Raw genomic sequence first — 20,533 nt, 5'->3', positions numbered from 1 at the left:
CACTTTGCAGGGGTTGGTGAGAAAGTCCATCTCAGTCACTGCAGGGAGCGGGGGATCCCTCTTTTTCGGCTTCATAAGAATCCTGAGCCTCACAGGAGGGGCCTGGCCCTTAGTCCAGGGCGGGTACCACCGACACCTATGTCCTCCCAACACATGGTGACGGTTGCTGCTGGTTCTCCGCAGACACGCGGGTCGGCATTTCTCTGTGTGACCAGAAACACTTCAGCTTCATCATGAGACCCTCTCTCTGGCCATGAGGCCTCCTTGCTTCAATTTCCCAGATAACCACCTCAGCCTTCCCCCTGCGGGGACTCTGTGTGCAGATGAGGGGTTCCCGCCACCCAAGCGGACTCCCGAACCCTCACCCCCACGCAGGCTAGGGAAACCAACCTTCCTCCAGGCTGGCCACTCCCGCCCTTCACCTCAAAGCCACAATCTCCATCCCTCCCCTTGGGGATAATCTGGCTAAGTCCCCTCTTCCTTGGCCTGAAACTCCAAAGCTTTTAGGACAGAGGAATACAGAGAGGGGACAGAGAATTCTTAGCCACATAAAAATGCACTTCTTGCCTTTCCCCTAGGGGTGGAAGTTGGAAAAAGAGATACTTTATTCTTCCTCGACGAGCCCGCAGCAGCAAAACAAAGACAAGACAGCATTTGTTTTTATTTTCATGAATAACTTTTAATAACTGTGGCACCAGTATTTATCCAGCCCTTCCCATGGGCCATGGGAGCTGAAGAAGAGGGTGTCAGTCACTGGGGCAGGTGCAGGATGGCAGGGAGTTGGAGAATAAAGGAAAATAAAGAAATGGGGCAGCTGGGTGGCTCAGTTGGTTAAGTGTCTGACTCTTGATTTCAGCTCAAGTAAATAAATATTTTTTAAAAATCAGGAAATGGACACTATGGGGAAGCTATACTTTCAAAAACATTTGATTTTTTTCTAAAAACCACCTCAAAGGAACTGGCATGGATACTAGTCACCCTCAAGTAGGAAGGCATATTATTTTTTTAATTTATATTTATTTTGAGAGAGAAAGAACAAGAGCAGGGGAGGGGCAGAGAGAGAGAGAGAGAGAGAGAGAGAATCCCAAGCAGACTCTGTGCTGTCAGCACAGAACCCAACTCAGGGCTTGAACTCATCAACCGTGAGATCATGACCTGATCCGAGATCAAGAGTAGGATGCTCAACCGACTGAGCCACCCAGGGGCCCCGGGCAGGCATATTGTTGTCCGTGTGTCAGGGAAGGTAGATTTAGTGACCACAGCGTGCACACACGTCAGGCAGTCTCTGGCATCTTCCCCCGCTGGAAGCACAGACAGCTGGGTGGGTGGATGGTTTGAGGGCTTACAGTTCCTTTAATCCTAAAGCCAATGCCATTCTTTTCTTCCCTTTGTCTGTCTGTCCGACTGCACGCCCAGTTGTGCTGTACTCGGTGCAGATCTTTACCGGAAATGTTCCTGGGGCAGGGACGGACGCTAAAGTCTACATCACCATCTATGGAGATCTGGGGGACACTGGGGAGCGGTACCTTGGCAAGTCAGAGAACCGCACCAACAAGTTCGAGAAAGGAACGGTATGCAGGGCACACAGAGTTTTTACCCCCTTCCCTTCCCCTCCTGGGTCCAGGTGTCTGGGGGCCAGCTCTTGGTCCCTGAAGCTGTCTGTGAACCTTGTGGGGTGTCAAGCTCCCTCATGTGGGCGGTTGGCCTTGCACTTCTCCCTGCAGAGCAGCTGGTCCCCTCTCTGAGCCTGTGCATGGGCCCTGGGCCCTGCATCTGGGGTGGAGGGTAGACCAGAGGGTAGGGTTTGGGCAACTGAGAAGCCTGTTTGAGTTGGCTGTACTGGGGCGGGGCGGGGGGGGGGATGCTGGTCATCATCAGAAAATCCAGCTCACTATGGGCGGATGATGAGCATGGGGGTGAACATCAGAGTGGCGGGGGCTGGAGGCCTGCCTCTCCTGTCAGCTCCTTATCTGGTTGAACCTGTGTGGACTTGGTTTCTCCATCTGTAAAATGAGGAGCCCGATGTGAATCAGCTGAGCTGTGTTGTGCAGAGCTCTGGGCAGAACTGAGGCCCATGGGAGCCACGGAGGGATTAGAGGAGCAGACAAGTACCCCGCTCCCCCAGCTAAGGTCTGCTTTGACCTGAACTATCTATGGAAGTGCCAAGAAAGTGCTCTATTAGGCAGAGGGCTCTGACCTGCTGGGGTTTTAGGAAAAGGAAGACCTCTGTCCCAGTTTCTCTTCTCAGCCCCTCGACTTCCCTCCTCTCCCCATGGTAGCTCTGCTCTCTCCCAGGCCCTTTCTGCCTTACCCCCTTCACACAGCCTCAGCCTCTTTGCCTTCACTCCATTCACCTAAATCTGCCAGAACTCCCCACAGACCAGGCTGTAGCTGCAAGGTGATCAGAGCAAGGTAACCCGATCTGTGGTCTTGCCTTTGGCTATGCACATGCAGGGGTTTTCTGTACTGAGCAGTGGGTGTTTAGTAGGGGTCTGTTTAAGCCTGACTCTCAGCCAGGCATGATCCTTGGCACTGAAACGTTTCCTGCTTGTGAGGAGGAAATGAGCTCTGGAGCAGGGATAGCAGGTGTCGTCTAAGCGGGTCTGCGGCCATCTGGTGACCCCATGGGCCCCGCCATCTGGAAGGAGTCCAGCCTTGGCCTCAAGGTCCCGGGGAAGTCAGGCCCTGGTGCTCCCATCCATTTGTTCCATCATCCGGATAGGAACCATTGACTTTTAGCTTTGGTTTACTGCTTTGGAAGTGGGAGTAGCAGTATGATAGCTACTTAGACCCCTGGGCTGAAAAACAGGACAAGAGATGTAAGAACACTTTGTATCAGGGGGAAATAATTTCACACACACACACACACACACACACACACACACACGCACATGAGATATAATGGTTTGCTGCACCGGTAAGGTAGCTAATAGGAGGCCTATCCATTTCGGGGAAAAATGGAATACAGAGAGGTACACTTAAGTGGCTCACGCGATGTCCCGGACTCTATACTGGGGACAAGCTCTGTCACCTATGCTGTTGTGGGATGTGGCAGTGCCATTCAGCAGTCAGCCCTGTGGCTGGGGCCAGATCACCCACGTTCACATCCTGGCTCTGACACTGACTAGCCCTGTGGTCTTTGGCAAGTTTCTTCGCATCTCTGTGCCTCAGTTTCTTCCACCGTAAAGTAGGTTCACTGAGTTAGAAACTCTGAGGTGCCTAGCTCTTCATCAGTGCTGAGGATTGGGGAGCTCACCTTCGGCTGCCTTCGCTGATGCCCGGAGCCAGCATCTGGTGATTGCACTGTAAGACAGCAATGTGCAGAGCTGACAGGTAGATGTTGGTTTGTGGCCACACCCACGGAGCCGGGCACAGAAGAGGCACCATACATACTCATAAATGAATGAACTTATAAATGAAGGTGATGCAGTCCATTCCACGTGGATTCAGAGTCAGATTTTTTTTCTCTCTAGGCAATTGTTATGTCACGAGAAAAACCTTTGTCCCGTTCTACACCACTTCTTCCCTTTCCTTCCCGCCAGTTATGATGTCCTATCAAGGGAACTGGAGCTACTTCTGGCTTAGTCACGGATGATTTACGTGACTTTAAGTTCACTGCTGAGCATCTAGCAGCTTCCATTTCTCTAATTATCTCCTCCAGAATATAGAAGTCCCCCTTGACACCCTCCCCCACTCAGCATCCCCCCACCCACATCTAGACCAAAGCCAGGTCTTGGAGAGTCTCCCTTCCACACGGCTCCCAGACCAGCCCTGTCAGCTCCTTAGCCCTTTCTCAGCTTACCTGGCTTCCTGAACCACCCTGGCTGCCTGCCGCACCTCCTCATGTCACCTAGCCAAAGGTGACAGTCACTCAGCCGGCCAAGGGCCCTCCGCTGATCCCCAGATCTGGCCTGGGCCCTTTGTAGGATTCACAACCTTTCATGGCCCACCAGGCAGCCTGTATGGAGTGTCCACAGCAGAATACCCCACGCTCTCTCCTGTTGCCAGACCTTTCTGGGCATCTTCTCTGCATCCATGTACGTGTGCCCATAGAAAATCCATATATATATATATATATATATATATATATGACATCATTCCTATACGAATGTTTCTTCAGCCTGCTTTTGGCGTGCAACCTCCCTATGTCAAGATATTCGAGTGTAGATGAAGCTGGCTCATTCTTTGGAACCACCACAACATGTGACATTCTGCACACAATATCACCATGGTTATTTAGCCGTTCCCCAAGCACTGGACACCAGATGGCTCCCAGTTTTCCACTGTAAAAATTACCCTGCAATAAGCATCCTTGTGCACACATAAAGTTGTCCTCTCCTGAGGACAGAAGGAAAGAGGTGGAATCGCTGTGTCATAGGCTGTGCCTGTTTTTGCTCCGGTGATCTCAGCCAGGTAGCAGAGCCCTGCAGCCTGCAGGGTCAGCCGCGCACTGCCCACCTGCAGTTTCCTCTGCCTGCAGTCACCTGCTGTGGTGCCAGAAAGGCCCGGCCCCCACCCTTAGCTTAATGCCACCTCCTGGAGAGTCTTCCCAGCCCTGCCTCTAGCCCCCAGGCAGGTGGCTGCTCCTCACCCATGGGCTGTGATTATCCACCTGGCCCTCTCCCTCTCTGGGCCGTGAGGTCCCAAGGAGGGGCAGACGCTGCCTATCGGATTTATCTCTGGGTTCCCAGCACTCAGCAGTGACTCAGCACATCTTCCACCTTCTGGAAGAAAAACACTGTAGCTCAGGGTCACCGGCCTCTCCTGCCCTGCTTCACGGTCCTGCCAGCCACATTCAGCCTGTGTTTTTGACCATACCTCACTCAGGGCCTGGATCTCCACATCTCACTGAGCAACCCCCAAAGAGTCCAAGCGCCCAGGAGTGTAAGGACACTTTATGGAAGGGGTAATCGGACCCAGAGGGCCTTACATCACACCCCACATAAAACCACCTGCACCACAGCTGCTGTCCCTGAGCCCTCAGCCTGACCTCCCCCAGCTCTGCCTCTCTTCTGGCCCTGGTCCAGCAGCAACTCGGACTGCCTCCCAGCTTCCCCCTGGGCGTTTTGAGCCCCTCCCCGTTACTCCCTCCTGCCTCCCACCTGAACTCGTGCTGATACTCAACGTAAGCGAGGACATCCAGGTACCAGGGCCAGGCTAAGCGCCCTCGTCTGGCCCACTCCTGCCTGCGTTCCATCCTCCAAGCATCCACAAGGCTTATCCCAGGAGGAACAGGACTGCAAAACAGGGCCGCTGTGGAAGCGAGGGAGGCCTCAGAATACCAAACGCTCAGTGGTAGGGACTTGGGCCTGGAGGGTTTCCATCTAGGAAGGTCTGTTCAGCCCCACAACTGCGGGGTATGGAAGGTACTGGATGGTCGGGGTTGGAGTGGGTGCAGGTGGGGCACACCCCCACCCGAGTCCCCACACCTGGACTCCGCAGGCCGACACCTTCATCATCGAGGCCGCTGACCTGGGTGTCATCTACAAGATCAAGCTCCGCCACGACAACACCAAGTGGTGCGCAGACTGGTATGTGGAGAAGGTGGAGATCTGGAATGACACCAATGAGGACGAGTTCCTGTTCCTGTGCGGGCGCTGGCTGTCCCTGAAGAAGGAAGACGGGAGGCTCGAGAGGCTCTTTTATGAGAAGGTGTGGGAAAGGCGGTGTGGGGTGGGGGGACTTGGCTCAGCCGTACCTCGTACTGTGGCAGAAGGGGCCAGAGCCATAATGGGGACTGGGTCATGCTCCTGGGCAGGAGTACACTGGGGACCGAAGCAGCAACTGTAGCAGCCCGGCTGACTTCTGGGAGATCGCCCTGAGCTCCAAGATGGACGACATCGACATTGCCACAGTGACGGGGCCCATGGCTGACTACGTGCAGGAGGGCCCAGGTAGGCCAAGCCGGGGGCTCAGCAGAGGGGAGGCAGGCACCGGGACGTGTGTTCAAGATGTTCTTGGACAGGCCATGCATTAGCCCCACCATCATGTGACTTCTACCTAGCACTTTGTAATTCACACCAAGTTTTCCATCCCCACAACAGCCCAACAGGGGCAGCCATCAGCCCTGTTGCCGATGGAGAAACGAAGGCTAAGAGTAGTCAGGGTGATGATACCCTTAATCCACTGACCCACTACCAGGAGGCTATCACCGTGAACTCTGCCCTCACCCAGACTCTCAGGATGTAGATTCAGCCCCATGGGCCTGGGACAGTTCTCTCCAGACCCACACAGCAGCAGTCGGAACACTTTGCATGTCAGGAGAGCATCACCCAGAGGACTTCAGCCGTGTAGACTTAAGGCACAGTGTGATGTGGTCAGACAGAGGAAGAATTTCTAAGATGGCTTTAGGGGGATTTAAGTTCCATTTCTGGTTTAGACAATAATATATGTGACCTTAGACAGTCACTCTTTTGGCCTCAGTTTTCCCCTCCTCCATAAAGTGATGCTGTAATGCCCTGACAAGCTCATTGTTCCAACCAGAGTTTTGAGAAAAAGTAGTTCTGTGTTTGTCTATTGGACATTTAAAGGCACTGCCTATCTGTTCAGCTCTCTTAAGTATAGAGCATGACAACCACTGTATTCCTCCCCAGGAGACAATGTGTGTGTGCGGCGGGGGGCGGGGAGGGGCCTCTGGGGCTGGCCAGAGTGCGTCAATCATTTTCTATTCTACCCTCTCACTATGTGAATAAATGACAGGACCCACAAGAAGTATTTCTCCCGAATTAAGCACTATGATAAACTGTGAAAGGCCAAGGGGATCCTCCTATAAAGGTGAAATAAGGCCACTGGCAGGTGCAGAAAACAGTACTGGTAATTCCAGCCAAGAAGGTCTAGTTTGGAAACTTTCAAAGAGATACAAATTACATAACCTGTAACCATATAACCTCTAACCTATACCAGAGCATTGTCTCTCAAGATATTCCCAGAGAAGGGTTTCCAACTTGTATCAGTTAGTAACTGCAAGTGACATAGACAAGATAGTAGCTTAAACAAATGAGGGATTTTCCTTTTTTCACACATAAAAGTGCACATATAGGCAACGAGACAGGCACAGCAGTTCCAATAAAGTCAGTGACTTCCTTTCTAAAGACTGCCCATGGTTCCAAGATGACTGCTGGAGTTCCAGCCATCACACCCACATTCCAAGCAGAATGAATGCAAGGATAAGGGGTAAAAGGGTGCTCCTCCCAGCTGAGTCAGAAAGTTCCCCCAGAAACCCGCCCAACAATATCTGGTTGCATTTTATGACCACCCCTAGCTGCAAGGAGAATGGGTACTCATTGGGCAACTAGAACTCTATGCTGCACTACCTGAGCAAGTTTTCCTGCGGGTTAATCTAGTCTGTTTTGGAAATGGGGCTGCCTTCTAGAACTTTCATTTACCATGCTACACATATAATGCTATTTTATTTTTCTTCCCCAAATTCCTACTTTCCGTGAGGCCTTGTTTTTAACAACCTTATTTTTGCTGACTGAGGTAAGCTTTTCAGGCATCTAACCCCTGTACCTGGTGAAAGGTTATTTTCTTACCCTACTTCACAAGGGAGTGCCGGGCACAACTGAGATAATTGGTCAATGGGGCTTTCCAGAAGTGTCAAGGATGCTCTTTTAGGATGATCTTCGCGTGGGAGATACCGATCTCTCATCCCCTGGAGAGTAGACGCTCATCATAGATAATTCAGCAGTCTAGAAAGCTCTGGTGCACTTTGCTCTCCAAAAGTCATTTCCAAATCTGTGAGCCCACCCCGAGTCCACCTGGCCCATTTTGAGGCTGGGCCCCCTGATCTCTTGCAGTGATTCCATACTACGTGTCAGTCACCACCGGGAAACACAAGGACGCAGCCACCGACAGCCGGGCCTTTGTCCTCCTCATCGGGGAGGATGATGAACGCAGTAACCGCATCTGGCTGGACTTCCCCCGGGGGAAGAAGGGCTTCAGCTGTGGCTCCGTGGAGGAGTTCTATGTTGCTGGCTTGGATGTGGGCATCATCAAGAAAATAGAGGTGCTGGTCCCGGGGTCCTGGGATGGTGCCCACACCGAGGGAAGGAAGGAGCCAACCAGTACGTAGTGGGAGGGAGTATGGAGGGCAGGCCGAGCAACCAACCTGGAGCTCCACCTCAGAGCAGGTAGTCGGGGAAGGTCCCCTGGCCTCTGCCATCAGCTGGCTAGGTGACCTGGAATGAGTCACCACCCAGCCAGGTCTTTTTCCACCCACCCAGTGGGGAAGCCTGATGTATTAGTTTTCTATTGCCGGGTGACAAATTCCCGTGAACTTAGCAGAAGAACACGCAGATGTATTATTTCCCCGTTTCCCAGGCCAGGAGTCCACATGCGAGTTAGCTGGGCCTCTTTCCAACATCTCATTGGGCTTGAATCAAGTTGCTGCTGGGGCCGTGGTCTCGTCTGAGGCTCGGGGTCCTCTTCCAAGGTCATTGGCGGAATCCACTTCCTGGCAGCTGTAGGACCGAGGCCGCCAGTTCCCAGAGGCTGTGTGTGTCCCTGCCACGTGACCTTCTCCAAAACATGGCAGTTTATTTTTTCAAGGCCAATAAGACACAATCTCTTCTGCTTCAGATCTCTCTAACTTCTCCCATCTCTGACATCAGGACCCTTTTCTAAAGGGCTTGCCTGACTAGGTCAGGCTCACCCAGAATAATCTTGGATTAACTCAAAATCATCTGATGAGGGGCCTTTATTTTATCTGCAAATTCTTCACCTTCGTGGGAAAGACCTGGGTCAGTGCGTGCAGAGCACATTGGGAGGAAGCACCGAGGAAGGAGGGTGCAGAATGGGGAAGGGGATGCTGAGTGGTGAGGGCTTCCTTCCCAGACCCTCATGGCCCTGGCCTGTCCCCTCCCAGCTGGGCCATGACGGGGCCTCCCCGGAGAGCTGCTGGCTGGTGGAGGAGCTGTGTTTGGCCGTGCCCACGCAGGGCACCAAGTACACATTGCGGTGCAACTGCTGGCTTGCCAAGGACCGAGGCGACGGTGTCACCTCCCGTGTCTTCGACCTCCTGGATGCCATGGTGGTGAACATTGGGGTGAAGGTATAAGGGGGACCTGCGTGTACATATTGCGTGGCAAGGGCAGTGCATGTTGGGGTCGGAGAGCAGAAGGGGAGACAGAAGTGAAGGAAGAAGGAGACTCGTGCTGGGGCACCGGCAGGGGCTGCAGCCTGGTATACTAGCCACATTCGCTTTGCTCAGGTCTCTTTGGGTCTGCTGCTGGGTTACCTTGGGCAAGACGTCTGGCCTCTCTGGGCCTTGGTCTTCTCATACAGTACATGGAAGTAACACTTCCCATCTTGTTCCACGTGAGACCTCGATGAGCATGAATGAGATCATGAATAGTCCACGAAGAACTTCGCAAGCTCTGCGTAGATGTGCGGAGTCATTTTTTTCTGAAGGCTCCCTCAACACCCAAAGGCAGGGGTGGGAAAAGATAGCATTTGGGATGCTGTGCACTTCGGGATCTTGCAGTGCAGTTAGAGCTGCTTGCACGGGACCCTCTTTAAGTGGAAAAGGCTGGAAGGCAGGAGCTCTGAGCTCCTGTCCAGGCCCCACCTCTAAGTGGCCAAATGACTGGAACAAGTTGTGTAAACTCACAAGTTGGTGCTGGGCAAGAGTCGGGGTGCCTGAGTGCTGGTGCCCAAGGATACGTGGCCCGTTGGTGGCTCAGAGGGCTCGGTTCACGTGCCCGTACAGGCTTCTCCTTCTCCCCAAAAAGCTGTGGCATCAACAGGAAGCTCCAGCCCTCATCTCTGTTCCCAAATCCAAACCAACGAGCTACTAGATTTAGGTCAGAAGGTGTCCCACAAAGATAAGAAGAAATCACCCTAGACCTGAGGGTGCCCTGCTTATTTCTATATGGAAACAGAAGGAAGGGCTGAGTTTGGGGCTTTGAAAACCTGGACAGGCAGGAGGGTGGATGCCTGCCCCTCGCCTGGTTGAGAGCCAGAAAGCAGAACCTTCTACAGCACAGATATCCTCCCCTCCCTTCCCCAGACATCTCCATCTGTGGCCAGACGGATGGTGTGGGTGAGCACACAGTTCATCCAGGGACCTCCGTCCTGACCCAGTTCCCAGCATGCGCGTGGGTGTGAGTGTGTCTGTGTGTGTGTGCTGCCCCCCCTCCCGGCACACACATGCACACCCCACTCAGTGCAGCCGCGTCTCCCCCTGAGCCCTTTAGTCTGTGGAAATGTAGACCCACGCCCTATTATTCATGTGACAAAAGAACACAGGTTTATCACTTTGCAAAGCACCACAGGGTTCTTTGGACTGGCCATCTCCCCAGGAGATATCGGACCAGAATGATAAAAGCCCTGTTTCTGTGTCTCTTTCTGGAAACAACCTCTTACCTAAAAAGAGATGTGTCCGTGTAAAGGAGAAAGAAGTGGGCCCAGAGAACACAAGAGTCCAGAGGGACCAGCCTTAAGGGGCCAGTCTCCATACAGTCGCCAAAGCACTCATTTTGATCTATTTTTCATGCCTGTCTGACTAAAAGCAAAAAGTGCCAGGCTCCTGCCTTCATTCCCAATAGCTCTGCCTGCCACCACGATGCCCCTGTTAAGGTCTGAGAGGATTTTCCTGGTAACGCAAGAGGCTCTTCAATCATGTCCTCAGCAAACAAGTGCTAAACTTGTCCTCTGGGCCAGGCCTGCAAATGCCACTTCTGACCTTAGAGCATCATGGTAAAGATTCTAGTTACTGCATGCAAAGCACCCAGCACTCAACAGGCACAATGTCAGGGGCATGATCACTGTGACAAATAACTTGGGCTCTGAGTTGGAGGGCGTCTGGGTAGTGGGGACCAGGCACCTACACAGGTGATATTGCCGTGTGGCGGCCACAAGGGGAAGGGAAGGGCCAGACGTGTTCAGAGGAGACAGGTCGGCCCGGCACTTCCCTGGCCATGTGTGCAAACTTCTCCCGAGCTTATGCTGGTCCTTGGGCACCTGGCAAGAGGGAATGGAGTAAGAAGCCAGGACCAGAGGACGCCAGAGAGGCGGTGAAGGTGGCCACCCTTGCCACAAAGCTGCTTCTTGGAGGAAGAGCCCAGCGAGGGCAGCATCTAGGAAAGAGAAGGCTGCTCCCTCCCCCTCCAGTGAGCACACGCAAAAGGAATACATTCTCTCTGGAGCAAACCTCAGGCAAAAGGGCAAAATCCCAACTTGAGCAAATCGTGGAATCGGTGGTTGTCCTACCTCCCAAGTGAATGGAGCCAGAGCTCCTTCAACAGTAACGGCTCATGAAGGCTCAGGATGTGCGCTGGCCGCACAGGAAGCAGGGATGGACCCGGAGTTGCTGCTTCCGGGCCCATAGCACACGGAAGGCTGGACACGGGCCCAGGTTTACCTGTCTGCGGCTCTCACAGTTCTGCGAAACGTTTATCCCTTTTTCTCAGTGGAGGAAGCAGAGGCTGGCCAGGCTGGAGTGTCTGCCCAAGTTCAACAGCTGGCAGGTGGCAGACTGGGGATGCAGATGGCACGCTGGGTAGCTCCAGAAGCCGCTGTCCCGCCATCACGTGCTGCTCAACTGCATGGGCTTGAGCTGGGATTTGATTGACAAAGAGATCGGTGAATGCTGGGGCTTTCAGTCATGCTTCTGTGCACACATGTCCTCTGTCAGAAACTGAACTCCTCTCTAGCACCAAACTGGACACAGCTGAGGACATAGAGTAACAAGGCCTGACTCTTGTTCTCCAGGTGATAGCGATTGATCAGGGGCAGGATTCTTTTCAGAGCCATAGAGCTGGCAGCTTGCCCTGCCCTGGAGAGAATGAGGCAAGCCGGTGGGGTTGGTGGGTGAAGCCCAGGGTCAGGTTCCGCATCCCTCTCCCTGCAGGTGCTCTATGAGATGACAGTGTGGACGGGTGATGTGGTTGGCGGTGGCACAGACTCCAACATCTTTATGACCCTCTATGGCATCAATGGCAGCACAGAGGAAGTGCAGCTGGACAAAAAGAAGGCCAGGTATCCAGAGGTGGCCTCTGCCTCTTGCTGCTGCACGCATCCAATCCCCCAGCCTCCAGTCCTACCCTGCCTCCCTCACTCTCCCCTCATGCCTTAGGGACTTCCATGTGATTCCTCCCTCCCAGAATGCCCTTCATCCATTCTCATCTGTCTCAGGACCTTTCTCTTCCAGGGGCCAGCTCAAATCTACCTCCTCCAGGAAGTCTTCTTTGATCACCTCAGCCCCACAGTCCATCCATTCGTCCCTTCCTGCCTTCCTGCCCTCCTGCCTTCCATTCATCCATCACTTAGAAATGTTTATTGTAAAGCCTATATATTTATTAGTTGATAGCACTGTATCCTGTGAATCTCCTGCTTTCATTCACTGGATGGTGGTGATGTAAGATTTAAGATTAGGGGAAGCTGAGTGAAGAGAACACAGAAACTCAGTTCTATTTTTGCAACCTTCCTACACATCTAAAATGATTGCAAAATAAAAAGCTAAAAGAATTTTTTAAATAGTAAAAAATGATTGAACCCCTAGTATCCATCAGGCACTGTCTTAGACACTGGAGACGGAGTACAACCAGGAAAAGAAGATCCCCAAGTTCACAAGGCTTAATACCTGAGGGAACCATAGCAAGAGCACGAACACTGTTGTGGCCTTATTGTGTGCCATGAGTTTTTCGAAGCCTTTGAATGTATTGGCACACCTTGCCCTCCCTACAATTCTATGAGGACCATTATCATCATCCCTGTTTTATAGGTGAGGACACTGAGGCACAACAAGGTGAAGTCACACTGTCGAAGGCCACATGGCCGGTACACTGTGGCACTGGGAACTGCACCCGTCCCTAGTCTTAAGCATTAGGTTCTATTGCCTCTTAAGTGAGTGGTAAGGATGATGATAGTGGACCTCCCATAGCCCTTACTGTCTGCACCTTTTATCGAATCCCTGACTCAGTCCTGGGTTTGGGATGGTTTTCTGTGTTCAGCTGTTGTCCGCCAAGCCATCCCTGGCCTCTGATGTGTTGAGCAGCAGAGGGGAGAGGGGGGAGACCCAGAGCCCAAGCAGGCAGTCCTGGACAAGTCTCGACCACCGTAGGCAGTGGTCTGGCTGCCTGGGATGGTTGCCACAGAGCTGTGGGCCAGAGATCTGCTATCTTACATGCTGTCTGTTTGGATGTTCATGCTCTTTCAGTCCTCACTTCTATACTCTGACCCTTACTTCCATCCCAACCTCAAAGTCCTATGGTTGCTGTTTTTTTTAATTAATCATCCCATGTCACTGTCCCACCTAATTTTTCAGACGGAGAGATAGACACCTTTCTGGTAGTACTTAAACTCCAAAAGTGTTGCTCAAAAGCCACATTATAAGTATAGCCATATCATAAATGATTTGAGGCACCTTGTTACTTAAAGGATTTTGTTTTTCTGAATAAAGACCTGCTGTTTGTGATGAGAGCCATCGCTGGTTTGCAAGCTCAAATTAAACTTTATTTCATTTGCAAGTGGCTCTGTTTGACCCATGCCTTGTTCTGGGTGTCCACATCTTGACTCAGGGACTTGGACAGTAAGACTCATTTGTGCTTGTGACATGTGCTGCAAGGAGATGCTTCCTCCAAGTAATGGTGTGCAACCAGATAGGAGGGAGAAACATGCACACATACACAGAGAAGGGCTTATGTGGGTTTGCCTGCTGCAATTGCCCTGTTGTCAATGCTGTTATACCCAGAGGCCAAAGTTGATAGCCATGCACTCACCCCACTCCCCAGCTGAAGCCCCAACTTCTTATCTTGCCACTTTGGGGGAGGCTGTTGTGGTAAACTAATTCACACTGAGATGCTGGTGAATTAATGTGGCATCCAAAAGAGGGGTCATCCTCAAAAGGTAATGTGAAAACTAAGGAATGAGTCCCTAATGGTGGAATTGGACTCAATTGATGTCCAGTGGGCATAGGTGCTATTTTTAGACAAAGGTATGTGAGGTTTTTTTTTAGGGAAGTAAGTGCCTGTAAGGAATCATTCCTAGGTCTAGTAGAGAACTCATGTCCTGGGAGATTCCTTGGTCTGAAAACAAAGGGAATTCAGAGTTCTGTTGGGTCTGACCAACAGAATGGCCCCATGGCTTTCACTAGCCCTCAGTGCAAAGAAGAGGAGGAGCTGAGCTCAAGGGAATGCTAGGGTTCTAGCTGCCACTTCAGGAGGCAGTTAGGAACTATTTGACCAGTGACCATGGCCAGGGTGGTGATAAGCTTGTAAGTTTCGAGTCTTCCTTCCATATCTTTATCATTTGGAACTCACACTGCCTGGTTAGCATTAAAACTCTGAGAATGGAAAGAGCCCATCTTTGGGGACTTCAGAGGCAGAGGAGTCATTGGTGAGGCTGAGTCCTTCTCTCAGTTGGGCTTGGAGACAAGTCTCAGGGGACAGAAGAGGAATGCAGGCTGCCTTCGAGAGCACCCAGGTCAGGCAGTTGGAAAGTCCCAGGCCCGCCGCTGGGTGACCCCTCCGGACACATCACCTTCAGCTTGGAGGTCACAATTTAAGAGGGCATTGGCAGATTTGAACAGGTACTCAGCCTGATTCTGGCATTTGAGAATGATAAATATTTAAAATCTGTTTGAGGTTTCTTTGGCTTTGGTCTGCACTCAAACCTCTGCAAGCATACTCACGCAACATGGATGCAGGCAGGTGGGTGCAGCTCCCTGTTGCCACCTTCTGTCTCATGGGGGCATGTGCCGTGTTCACTTTTATCTCAGTGGTCCTGAGGAGGGATCTGAGGGGCCAGGGGCTGTTGGCTTTGCCTTTTACCCCCCCAGGCACGTGAGCACCCGTGGACACTGACACCACCACCAAGGCAGTCGTCCTGCTACTCGCTGCTCCTTGGAGCTCCCCCTGTGCAGATCGTCTGCCCCCCTTTAGGCCCCAAAGTGCTCCTTCCATGCCTCTTGGGCTTGTGACAAAAATTTACTGCAAATCTAGTGGCTTAAAACAACAGGAACATATTCTCTTACGTTTCCTGAGACCAGGAGTCTGAAATCAGTGTCATTTGGCAGAAATCAAGCCCAGCCTCACCCCCTTCAAGGCCTCCGGGGGAGAATCCTTTCCTTGCCTCTTTCAGCTTCTGGAAACTGCCAAACTTCTTTGGCTTGTGGCCGCATCTCTTCAGTCTTCAAGGCCAGCATCTGTCCAGTCTCTCCCTCCCCATCTTCACATCATCTCCTCCTCTGCGGATGTGTCAAATCTCTCTTTGCCTCCCTCTTACGAAGACACTCGGGACTGCGTTAAGGGCCGCCCTTGGGTATTTGTCAGCCTACCACAAGGGCCATGACCCACAGAGCATGGATCTGAAAACCCTGTCATGTAAGGAATAGTCAAAACTTCCAGGGACATTTAATTCCCAAAAGAATTTTATTTTGAAACACATATGGGTGGGGATACATCTCCTTCGATGACCTGTATACTTTAATGATTTCATGCCTCTTTGGCACAGATTGATCAGAGAATATAGTTGTATTTATCTGTATCCAGTCATCCATTCACATATGCATAACAAATGTGGCATATATAACATACATTTGTACCTAAATCGTAAATACTTACAGAACAAAACCTATGCAGCCCCTCCCTAGGCAAGGAATTGAACACTTCCAGGTCACGCTACCCCCTCCCCCCATCCCTAGAGGTAACCGTTATGTTGGTTTTGAAGGTACTTTTTTGCTTTCTTTCCACATTTTACCCCTACCCTGTGCATGCCTCCCTAAACAATCAGCTTCCATTTCGTCTGGATCTCTGGGTTACGGAAGTGAATCAGGCTGCAGGCATTTTATGTGTTATTTCTTTCCTCAACGTTAGGCTTTTCAGATTTCTCTGAGCTGCTGAGTGTGGCTGTGATGTATTTGCTCGTCTTCACTGCTGCCTAGTATTCTATTGACGGAGGCCTGGAGAAGAGAGGCCAGATGGCCTGTTGCAAGGGACCGGGGAGGGAAGTTGAGGCACCAGGTGTGGCCGAGCTGTTGCCAATGAAACAATGAGCTCAGGTGGGCAGAGCTGGGGCCAGTGAGGGGAGGCCCAACTCAGTGTAAACAGAACATATCAGGAGTTGGTGACCGCCATCCAGAGAGAGAAAGAGCTGCCCCAGGCTGATGCAGGGCCCATCACTGGAGGTGACAGGGGCATGAACTAACCCTAACCCTAACCCTATTGGTGTGGAGAGCCCAGCCTGGAAGCAACTTGGTCTAGCGTGAAGCTGCGGCTGAGGCTTGACCCTGGCAGTTCCTGGGAGCCCCGGCCACGTCTCTTAAGATGCACAAAGGCAGACTGCCTAAGCAGCTGCCCCCAGCAAGGCTGGTTTTGGACCCCACACCCTTCTTCCCTGTCTTCCAGCCAGTCCCTCCCCAGGCCCCCTACCCACACACCTTCCCTATCTTCTTAGCAGTGTCTCAAATTCTTCCATTAACTAATTGCTTTTCCAGACAAAAGCTCTGGTCCTGGTTAGCTCTCCGGCTGTTCTAAGTCACAGACACCAGTGAGTGGCTGGGTGCCAGGCCCTTTCCCAAGATGGACGGCCTTTGCAATGGGGTAGGGAACAGAAGGAAACCAGAATAGGAAGGGATTGAGGGGAGGCCAAGGTTGCAGTCCCCGAACTCCGCCTCTTTAGCTGCTGAGTAGAGGCTCCTTGGAGCAGATGAGCAGGGTACATTCTGGGCCACTGGGGCGGCCCTGTCCTCCTGCGCCAGAAACAAGGGGGACCTGGTCAGAGGCTGACTGCCTCTCCAAAGGTGCCCCTCAATGTGTGAGCCCCTCTGAGTGTCAGCTGAGGTGTCCTGAGGGGCCCTGGGACAGCAGGAAAGATGTGGTTGGTGAGTCATGGAGGGATGAAGGGTCACGGGGGGGCTCTCACTTTGGTTGCGGGCCTTTCTCCCTGCGAGAAGGAGGTCCATCCGGATGTAACTGGGGTCTAGTCCATAATAAAGGTGAAAGGGCAGAGTCATCCACTCTGGAGTCTTCCAGAAGAAAAACTTATTTCTTTGTCCCTTTTTCCTTATACCTGCCCCACCATAAAATCTCCATAAAATAGGGATTCTTGGCTAAATTCAAAGGGTGGTAATTAACGAGAAGCGTAAAGCCAAGAATTCTAAATTCCTTTGATCTGCAAAATTATACACTTGGTGAGGAGTCAACTAGTTGAAAGATTATTTGAGGGAATTTCTAGTATGTGACATGAGCCTGACGAGGGAACTAGTGAGCACCTCCTCCTAGCTTCTGCAGACCAGAAGGACAGACAGGGCTTAAATTAGAGCAGGAGGGATTTAGGGCAGACTTTTGGAGAATGTTTTCACTTCTAATAATCATAAAGTGCACATGAGTATGTTATCAAAAAGGATTAGGCCTCTGCCCACCACTGCCTTTAAGGCAAGGAGTAGTTCTTGGTTTTCAGTCCCAGCCACACTGGCGGTGGCCTCTGTTTTTAAAAATACTTCTTGTATACAAGGAAGCATAATTGCCATGCAGCATCATGTCTTCAGTGCCACTTGCGTTACCCCAGGGGCTTATCAACAGCAGCATCTGGAATCAGTCAGCAGTCAAGCAATCAGTCAGTATGGAAGGTTGCATTATACATGCAGCACTGTGGGAAGAGGAGTAAGATTATCAAGATAGAGCATCTCACAGATGATGAGGTCATTCACCAGAAAAACAGTAATAGCAACAAACGCAATGTACCTTCTGTTTGCCTGCCTTTTAATAGTTATTACCCAATCTAAGGCCACTACTTTTAGTTTTGCGGATTGTGTATAGAAATATATCATCTAGAGCTGAGCAGTGGATAACCTGCCCCACCATTCATGGCAACCCTGTCACTCATAGAATATCATTTAAAGCTTTGCAGGTATAGAATTCCTTTTACATTTTAAACTGACTTCACATTCACTCGGTCCTACTGACAGTTTTGTGAGATTGCAGGGTCCGTGTCGTTTCCCCCAGACTACAGATAAGGAAACCAAGTCCCAGAAAGAAGCTTGGACTGCTCTAGGTGGCTAGAAGAATAAGATTAGGAACCAGAGCTGGTAGTTCTTGATGCAGGGCCATTGCTGTCAGCCAAACTCACTTAATCCAGGCTTTCAGGAACACATCTGGGGTGTAAGAGACAGGCTATTGGGGAGTCACTGGGAGCTGAGATAGGAGCTGAGTAAGGGCCTCCTGTACCCTCCTGACCCCTGCCCAGCCCCTCATGGTAGCTAGGTCCCCACTTTATGCCCCTCCTCTCTTCCCCTAGATTTGAGCGGGAGCAGAATGATACCTTCATCATGGAGATCCTGGACATCGCTCCATTCACTAAGATGCGGATCCGAATTGATGGCCTGGGCAGCCGGCCTGAGTGGTTCCTGGAGAGGGTAAAATGTCTTCCCTCCACCCTTTCTGCCCAGCCCTTCTTCCTGCTCTTCTGTGTTGTCAGTGGACCTGGTTAAAGTGCAGATGTCACTTTAGAGGGTTATTACACGAGCCAGGCTCCCAGCAGGAACTGGGGCAGCAGAAGCTTTAATGGTGGGCACTTCAGGCAGGAAGGCAGGAAGCTTTCGGTTGCCCCTGTGATCGCACATTAGGTAGCTGCCTCTTTTTCCATCTTGGGCTCTGCTCTCCCCCACTCAGTCCTCTCCTCTCCCATCCACCAAAAGCTATCTGTTTTGAGTCCCCTCAGGCTCCTACGTCCCTGTTCTGCCATTAACAGATTTTCCTTGAACCAACAATATGGTGCCCACACCAAGGACAGTCTGGCAGACTTCAGGTGTTTATGGCTGACAGTGGTTTTGTTCGTCCGTTCTTCTGTCATTCGCTCTGCAGATGTTCCTTGTGCACAGTGATAGGTACCTCTCAGAAACACGTTTGGATTAATTCTCCATTTCCAAATTTCCAAACTAAGGTGGTCACAGTAGGGGCTTCAGACCCTGTGCAAGTCATACAGAGCAGGGTCTTTGTTTGGAGAGTCTAGGTCAAAAGAACTCATCTCAGGTCTGGAGTCGTGGGTCTTTGGGGTTCAGCCAAGGGGGATGCATTAGCAGGTGGGCAGCTGATGGAAGTGAGGGCAGGTGTTCCCACACTGGCTCCCTCACCCAGATCCTACTGAAGAACATGAATACTGGAGACCTGACCATGTTCTACTATGGAGACTGGCTGTCCCAGCGGAAGGGCAAGAAGACCCTGGTGTGTGAAATGTGCGCTGTCATCGATGGGGAGGAGATGATGGAGTGGACCTCCTACACTGTCTCAGTTAAGACCAGTGACATCCTGGGTGAGTCGGTGGGGCCCTCCCGTCTCCCAGTCCCACATCCCACTACCCTTGCCCTTCCTCAAACTCGGGCCCAGGCCAGGGCACTTTTCTTTGGATGACCTTCCAAATGTTAGTCAACACAAGTCCTTTCCACCATATGTCACTGTCTGTCTGAACAAAGTAGTTCTCCCAGTTACTGAATTGGCTCTGTCCCCCATCACCCAAGGCAGTCTGGGAGAACATGATGAGGCAGTGTGGTCAGAACTTTCGAAAGCTATGCAGGAGCTTAACTCAGAGGCCCTCTGTCTTCCTACTGCTGTCCCATGCCCCTCACGCAGATGCTGTGCATCTCAGAGGCCCTTGGGTTCCTTCCCACATCTGTGTGCTTGGCAGCCATCTTCTGTGTGCCGGCTTTAGGCCTTGGGTCTTAGGATGGAGATATGACCCTGGGCCCTTATGAATCTGACATTCTAGCACAGCCGTGACATGAAGCTCTGCCCAAGGTCTGCATAGGAGCTGGGGAACTCACAAGAGGGTGTCTTACCCAGTTGGGGATAAAGGGCAAGGGTCATGGAGGGCCTCCCAGAGGCAATGCCAAAGTCTAGTCCAGAAATACAGACAGAAGCCACTGAGGCAGATGGAACACCAGATGAAGGGTCTTACGAGCAAAAATACTAGTGTTTGCAAAGGCCTGAAGCTGAGAGGGAACACGCTCTTATGGAGGCAGTGTCTCCCGCCTACCCTTCTCTATATCAAACCTGCTCTCCAGGAGCTGTTGCGAGGAATATGGCAAACTCATTCACACTGATTATAAATGACTAGTGAGGGATGAGCCTGTTTGGTCCTAATAGCTTACATGTTCAACAGAGAAGCATTTAGCCAAAGAAATTAGGCTCTCCTGGTAGGATCTCAGGCACAAGTGATGGGTTAGTATAGCTGGTAAATCTGTTGGCACCTCCCTTCCTCCTTGCTCTTGACAGTGGAACCTTCACTCCTTTTGGTGGAAGTTCCAAGTGTCCACATGTTTTGTACCCTCCATCTCCTCATGATGTGTTCTCAGAAAATAGTTGATAAGTTCCTTAATAACCATAGAGGGTATGTGTCAGGAAACTTTCATGGAGCCACCTCTTCCAGAAGCATCTCTTTTTTTTTTAAACTAGGGTCAATACCTCTATTTGGCTTAAGCAGATGCTATGAAGCTCTAGTGTAGACTGTCAACCAAGCGTAGATCTGGGGAGCAAGGAACTTTCCTATTTCCCTCTGAACCCACATTGTGCAGGAAGGAGTCTGTATTTCTAAACCACAA

At 51.4% G+C, this 20,533-nt stretch overlaps 1 protein-coding gene across 1 annotated transcript in view; it reads left to right on the top strand.

The window, feature by feature from the left end:
* LOXHD1 (lipoxygenase homology PLAT domains 1) overlaps positions 1-20,533 on the top strand; it is a 153,017-nt gene that overhangs the window by 112,661 nt on the left and 19,823 nt on the right. The window contains exons 28-35 of the mRNA XM_043557181.1: positions 1,417-1,571; positions 5,443-5,652; positions 5,759-5,894; positions 7,797-8,005; positions 8,864-9,049; positions 11,849-11,976; positions 18,235-18,352; positions 19,074-19,248. Coding sequence (XP_043413116.1) covers positions 1,417-1,571; positions 5,443-5,652; positions 5,759-5,894; positions 7,797-8,005; positions 8,864-9,049; positions 11,849-11,976; positions 18,235-18,352; positions 19,074-19,248 — 1,317 coding nt within the window. The remainder of the gene's footprint in view (positions 1-1,416; positions 1,572-5,442; positions 5,653-5,758; positions 5,895-7,796; positions 8,006-8,863; positions 9,050-11,848; positions 11,977-18,234; positions 18,353-19,073; positions 19,249-20,533) is intronic.

The sequence above is a fragment of the Prionailurus bengalensis genome, chromosome D3 (genome assembly GCF_016509475.1).
Source record: "Prionailurus bengalensis isolate Pbe53 chromosome D3, Fcat_Pben_1.1_paternal_pri, whole genome shotgun sequence".
Classification (NCBI taxonomy): domain Eukaryota; kingdom Metazoa; phylum Chordata; class Mammalia; order Carnivora; family Felidae; genus Prionailurus; species Prionailurus bengalensis.
Note: the sequence above shows the minus strand (reverse complement) of the source record. Positions and strands in the feature narration are given on the sequence as shown.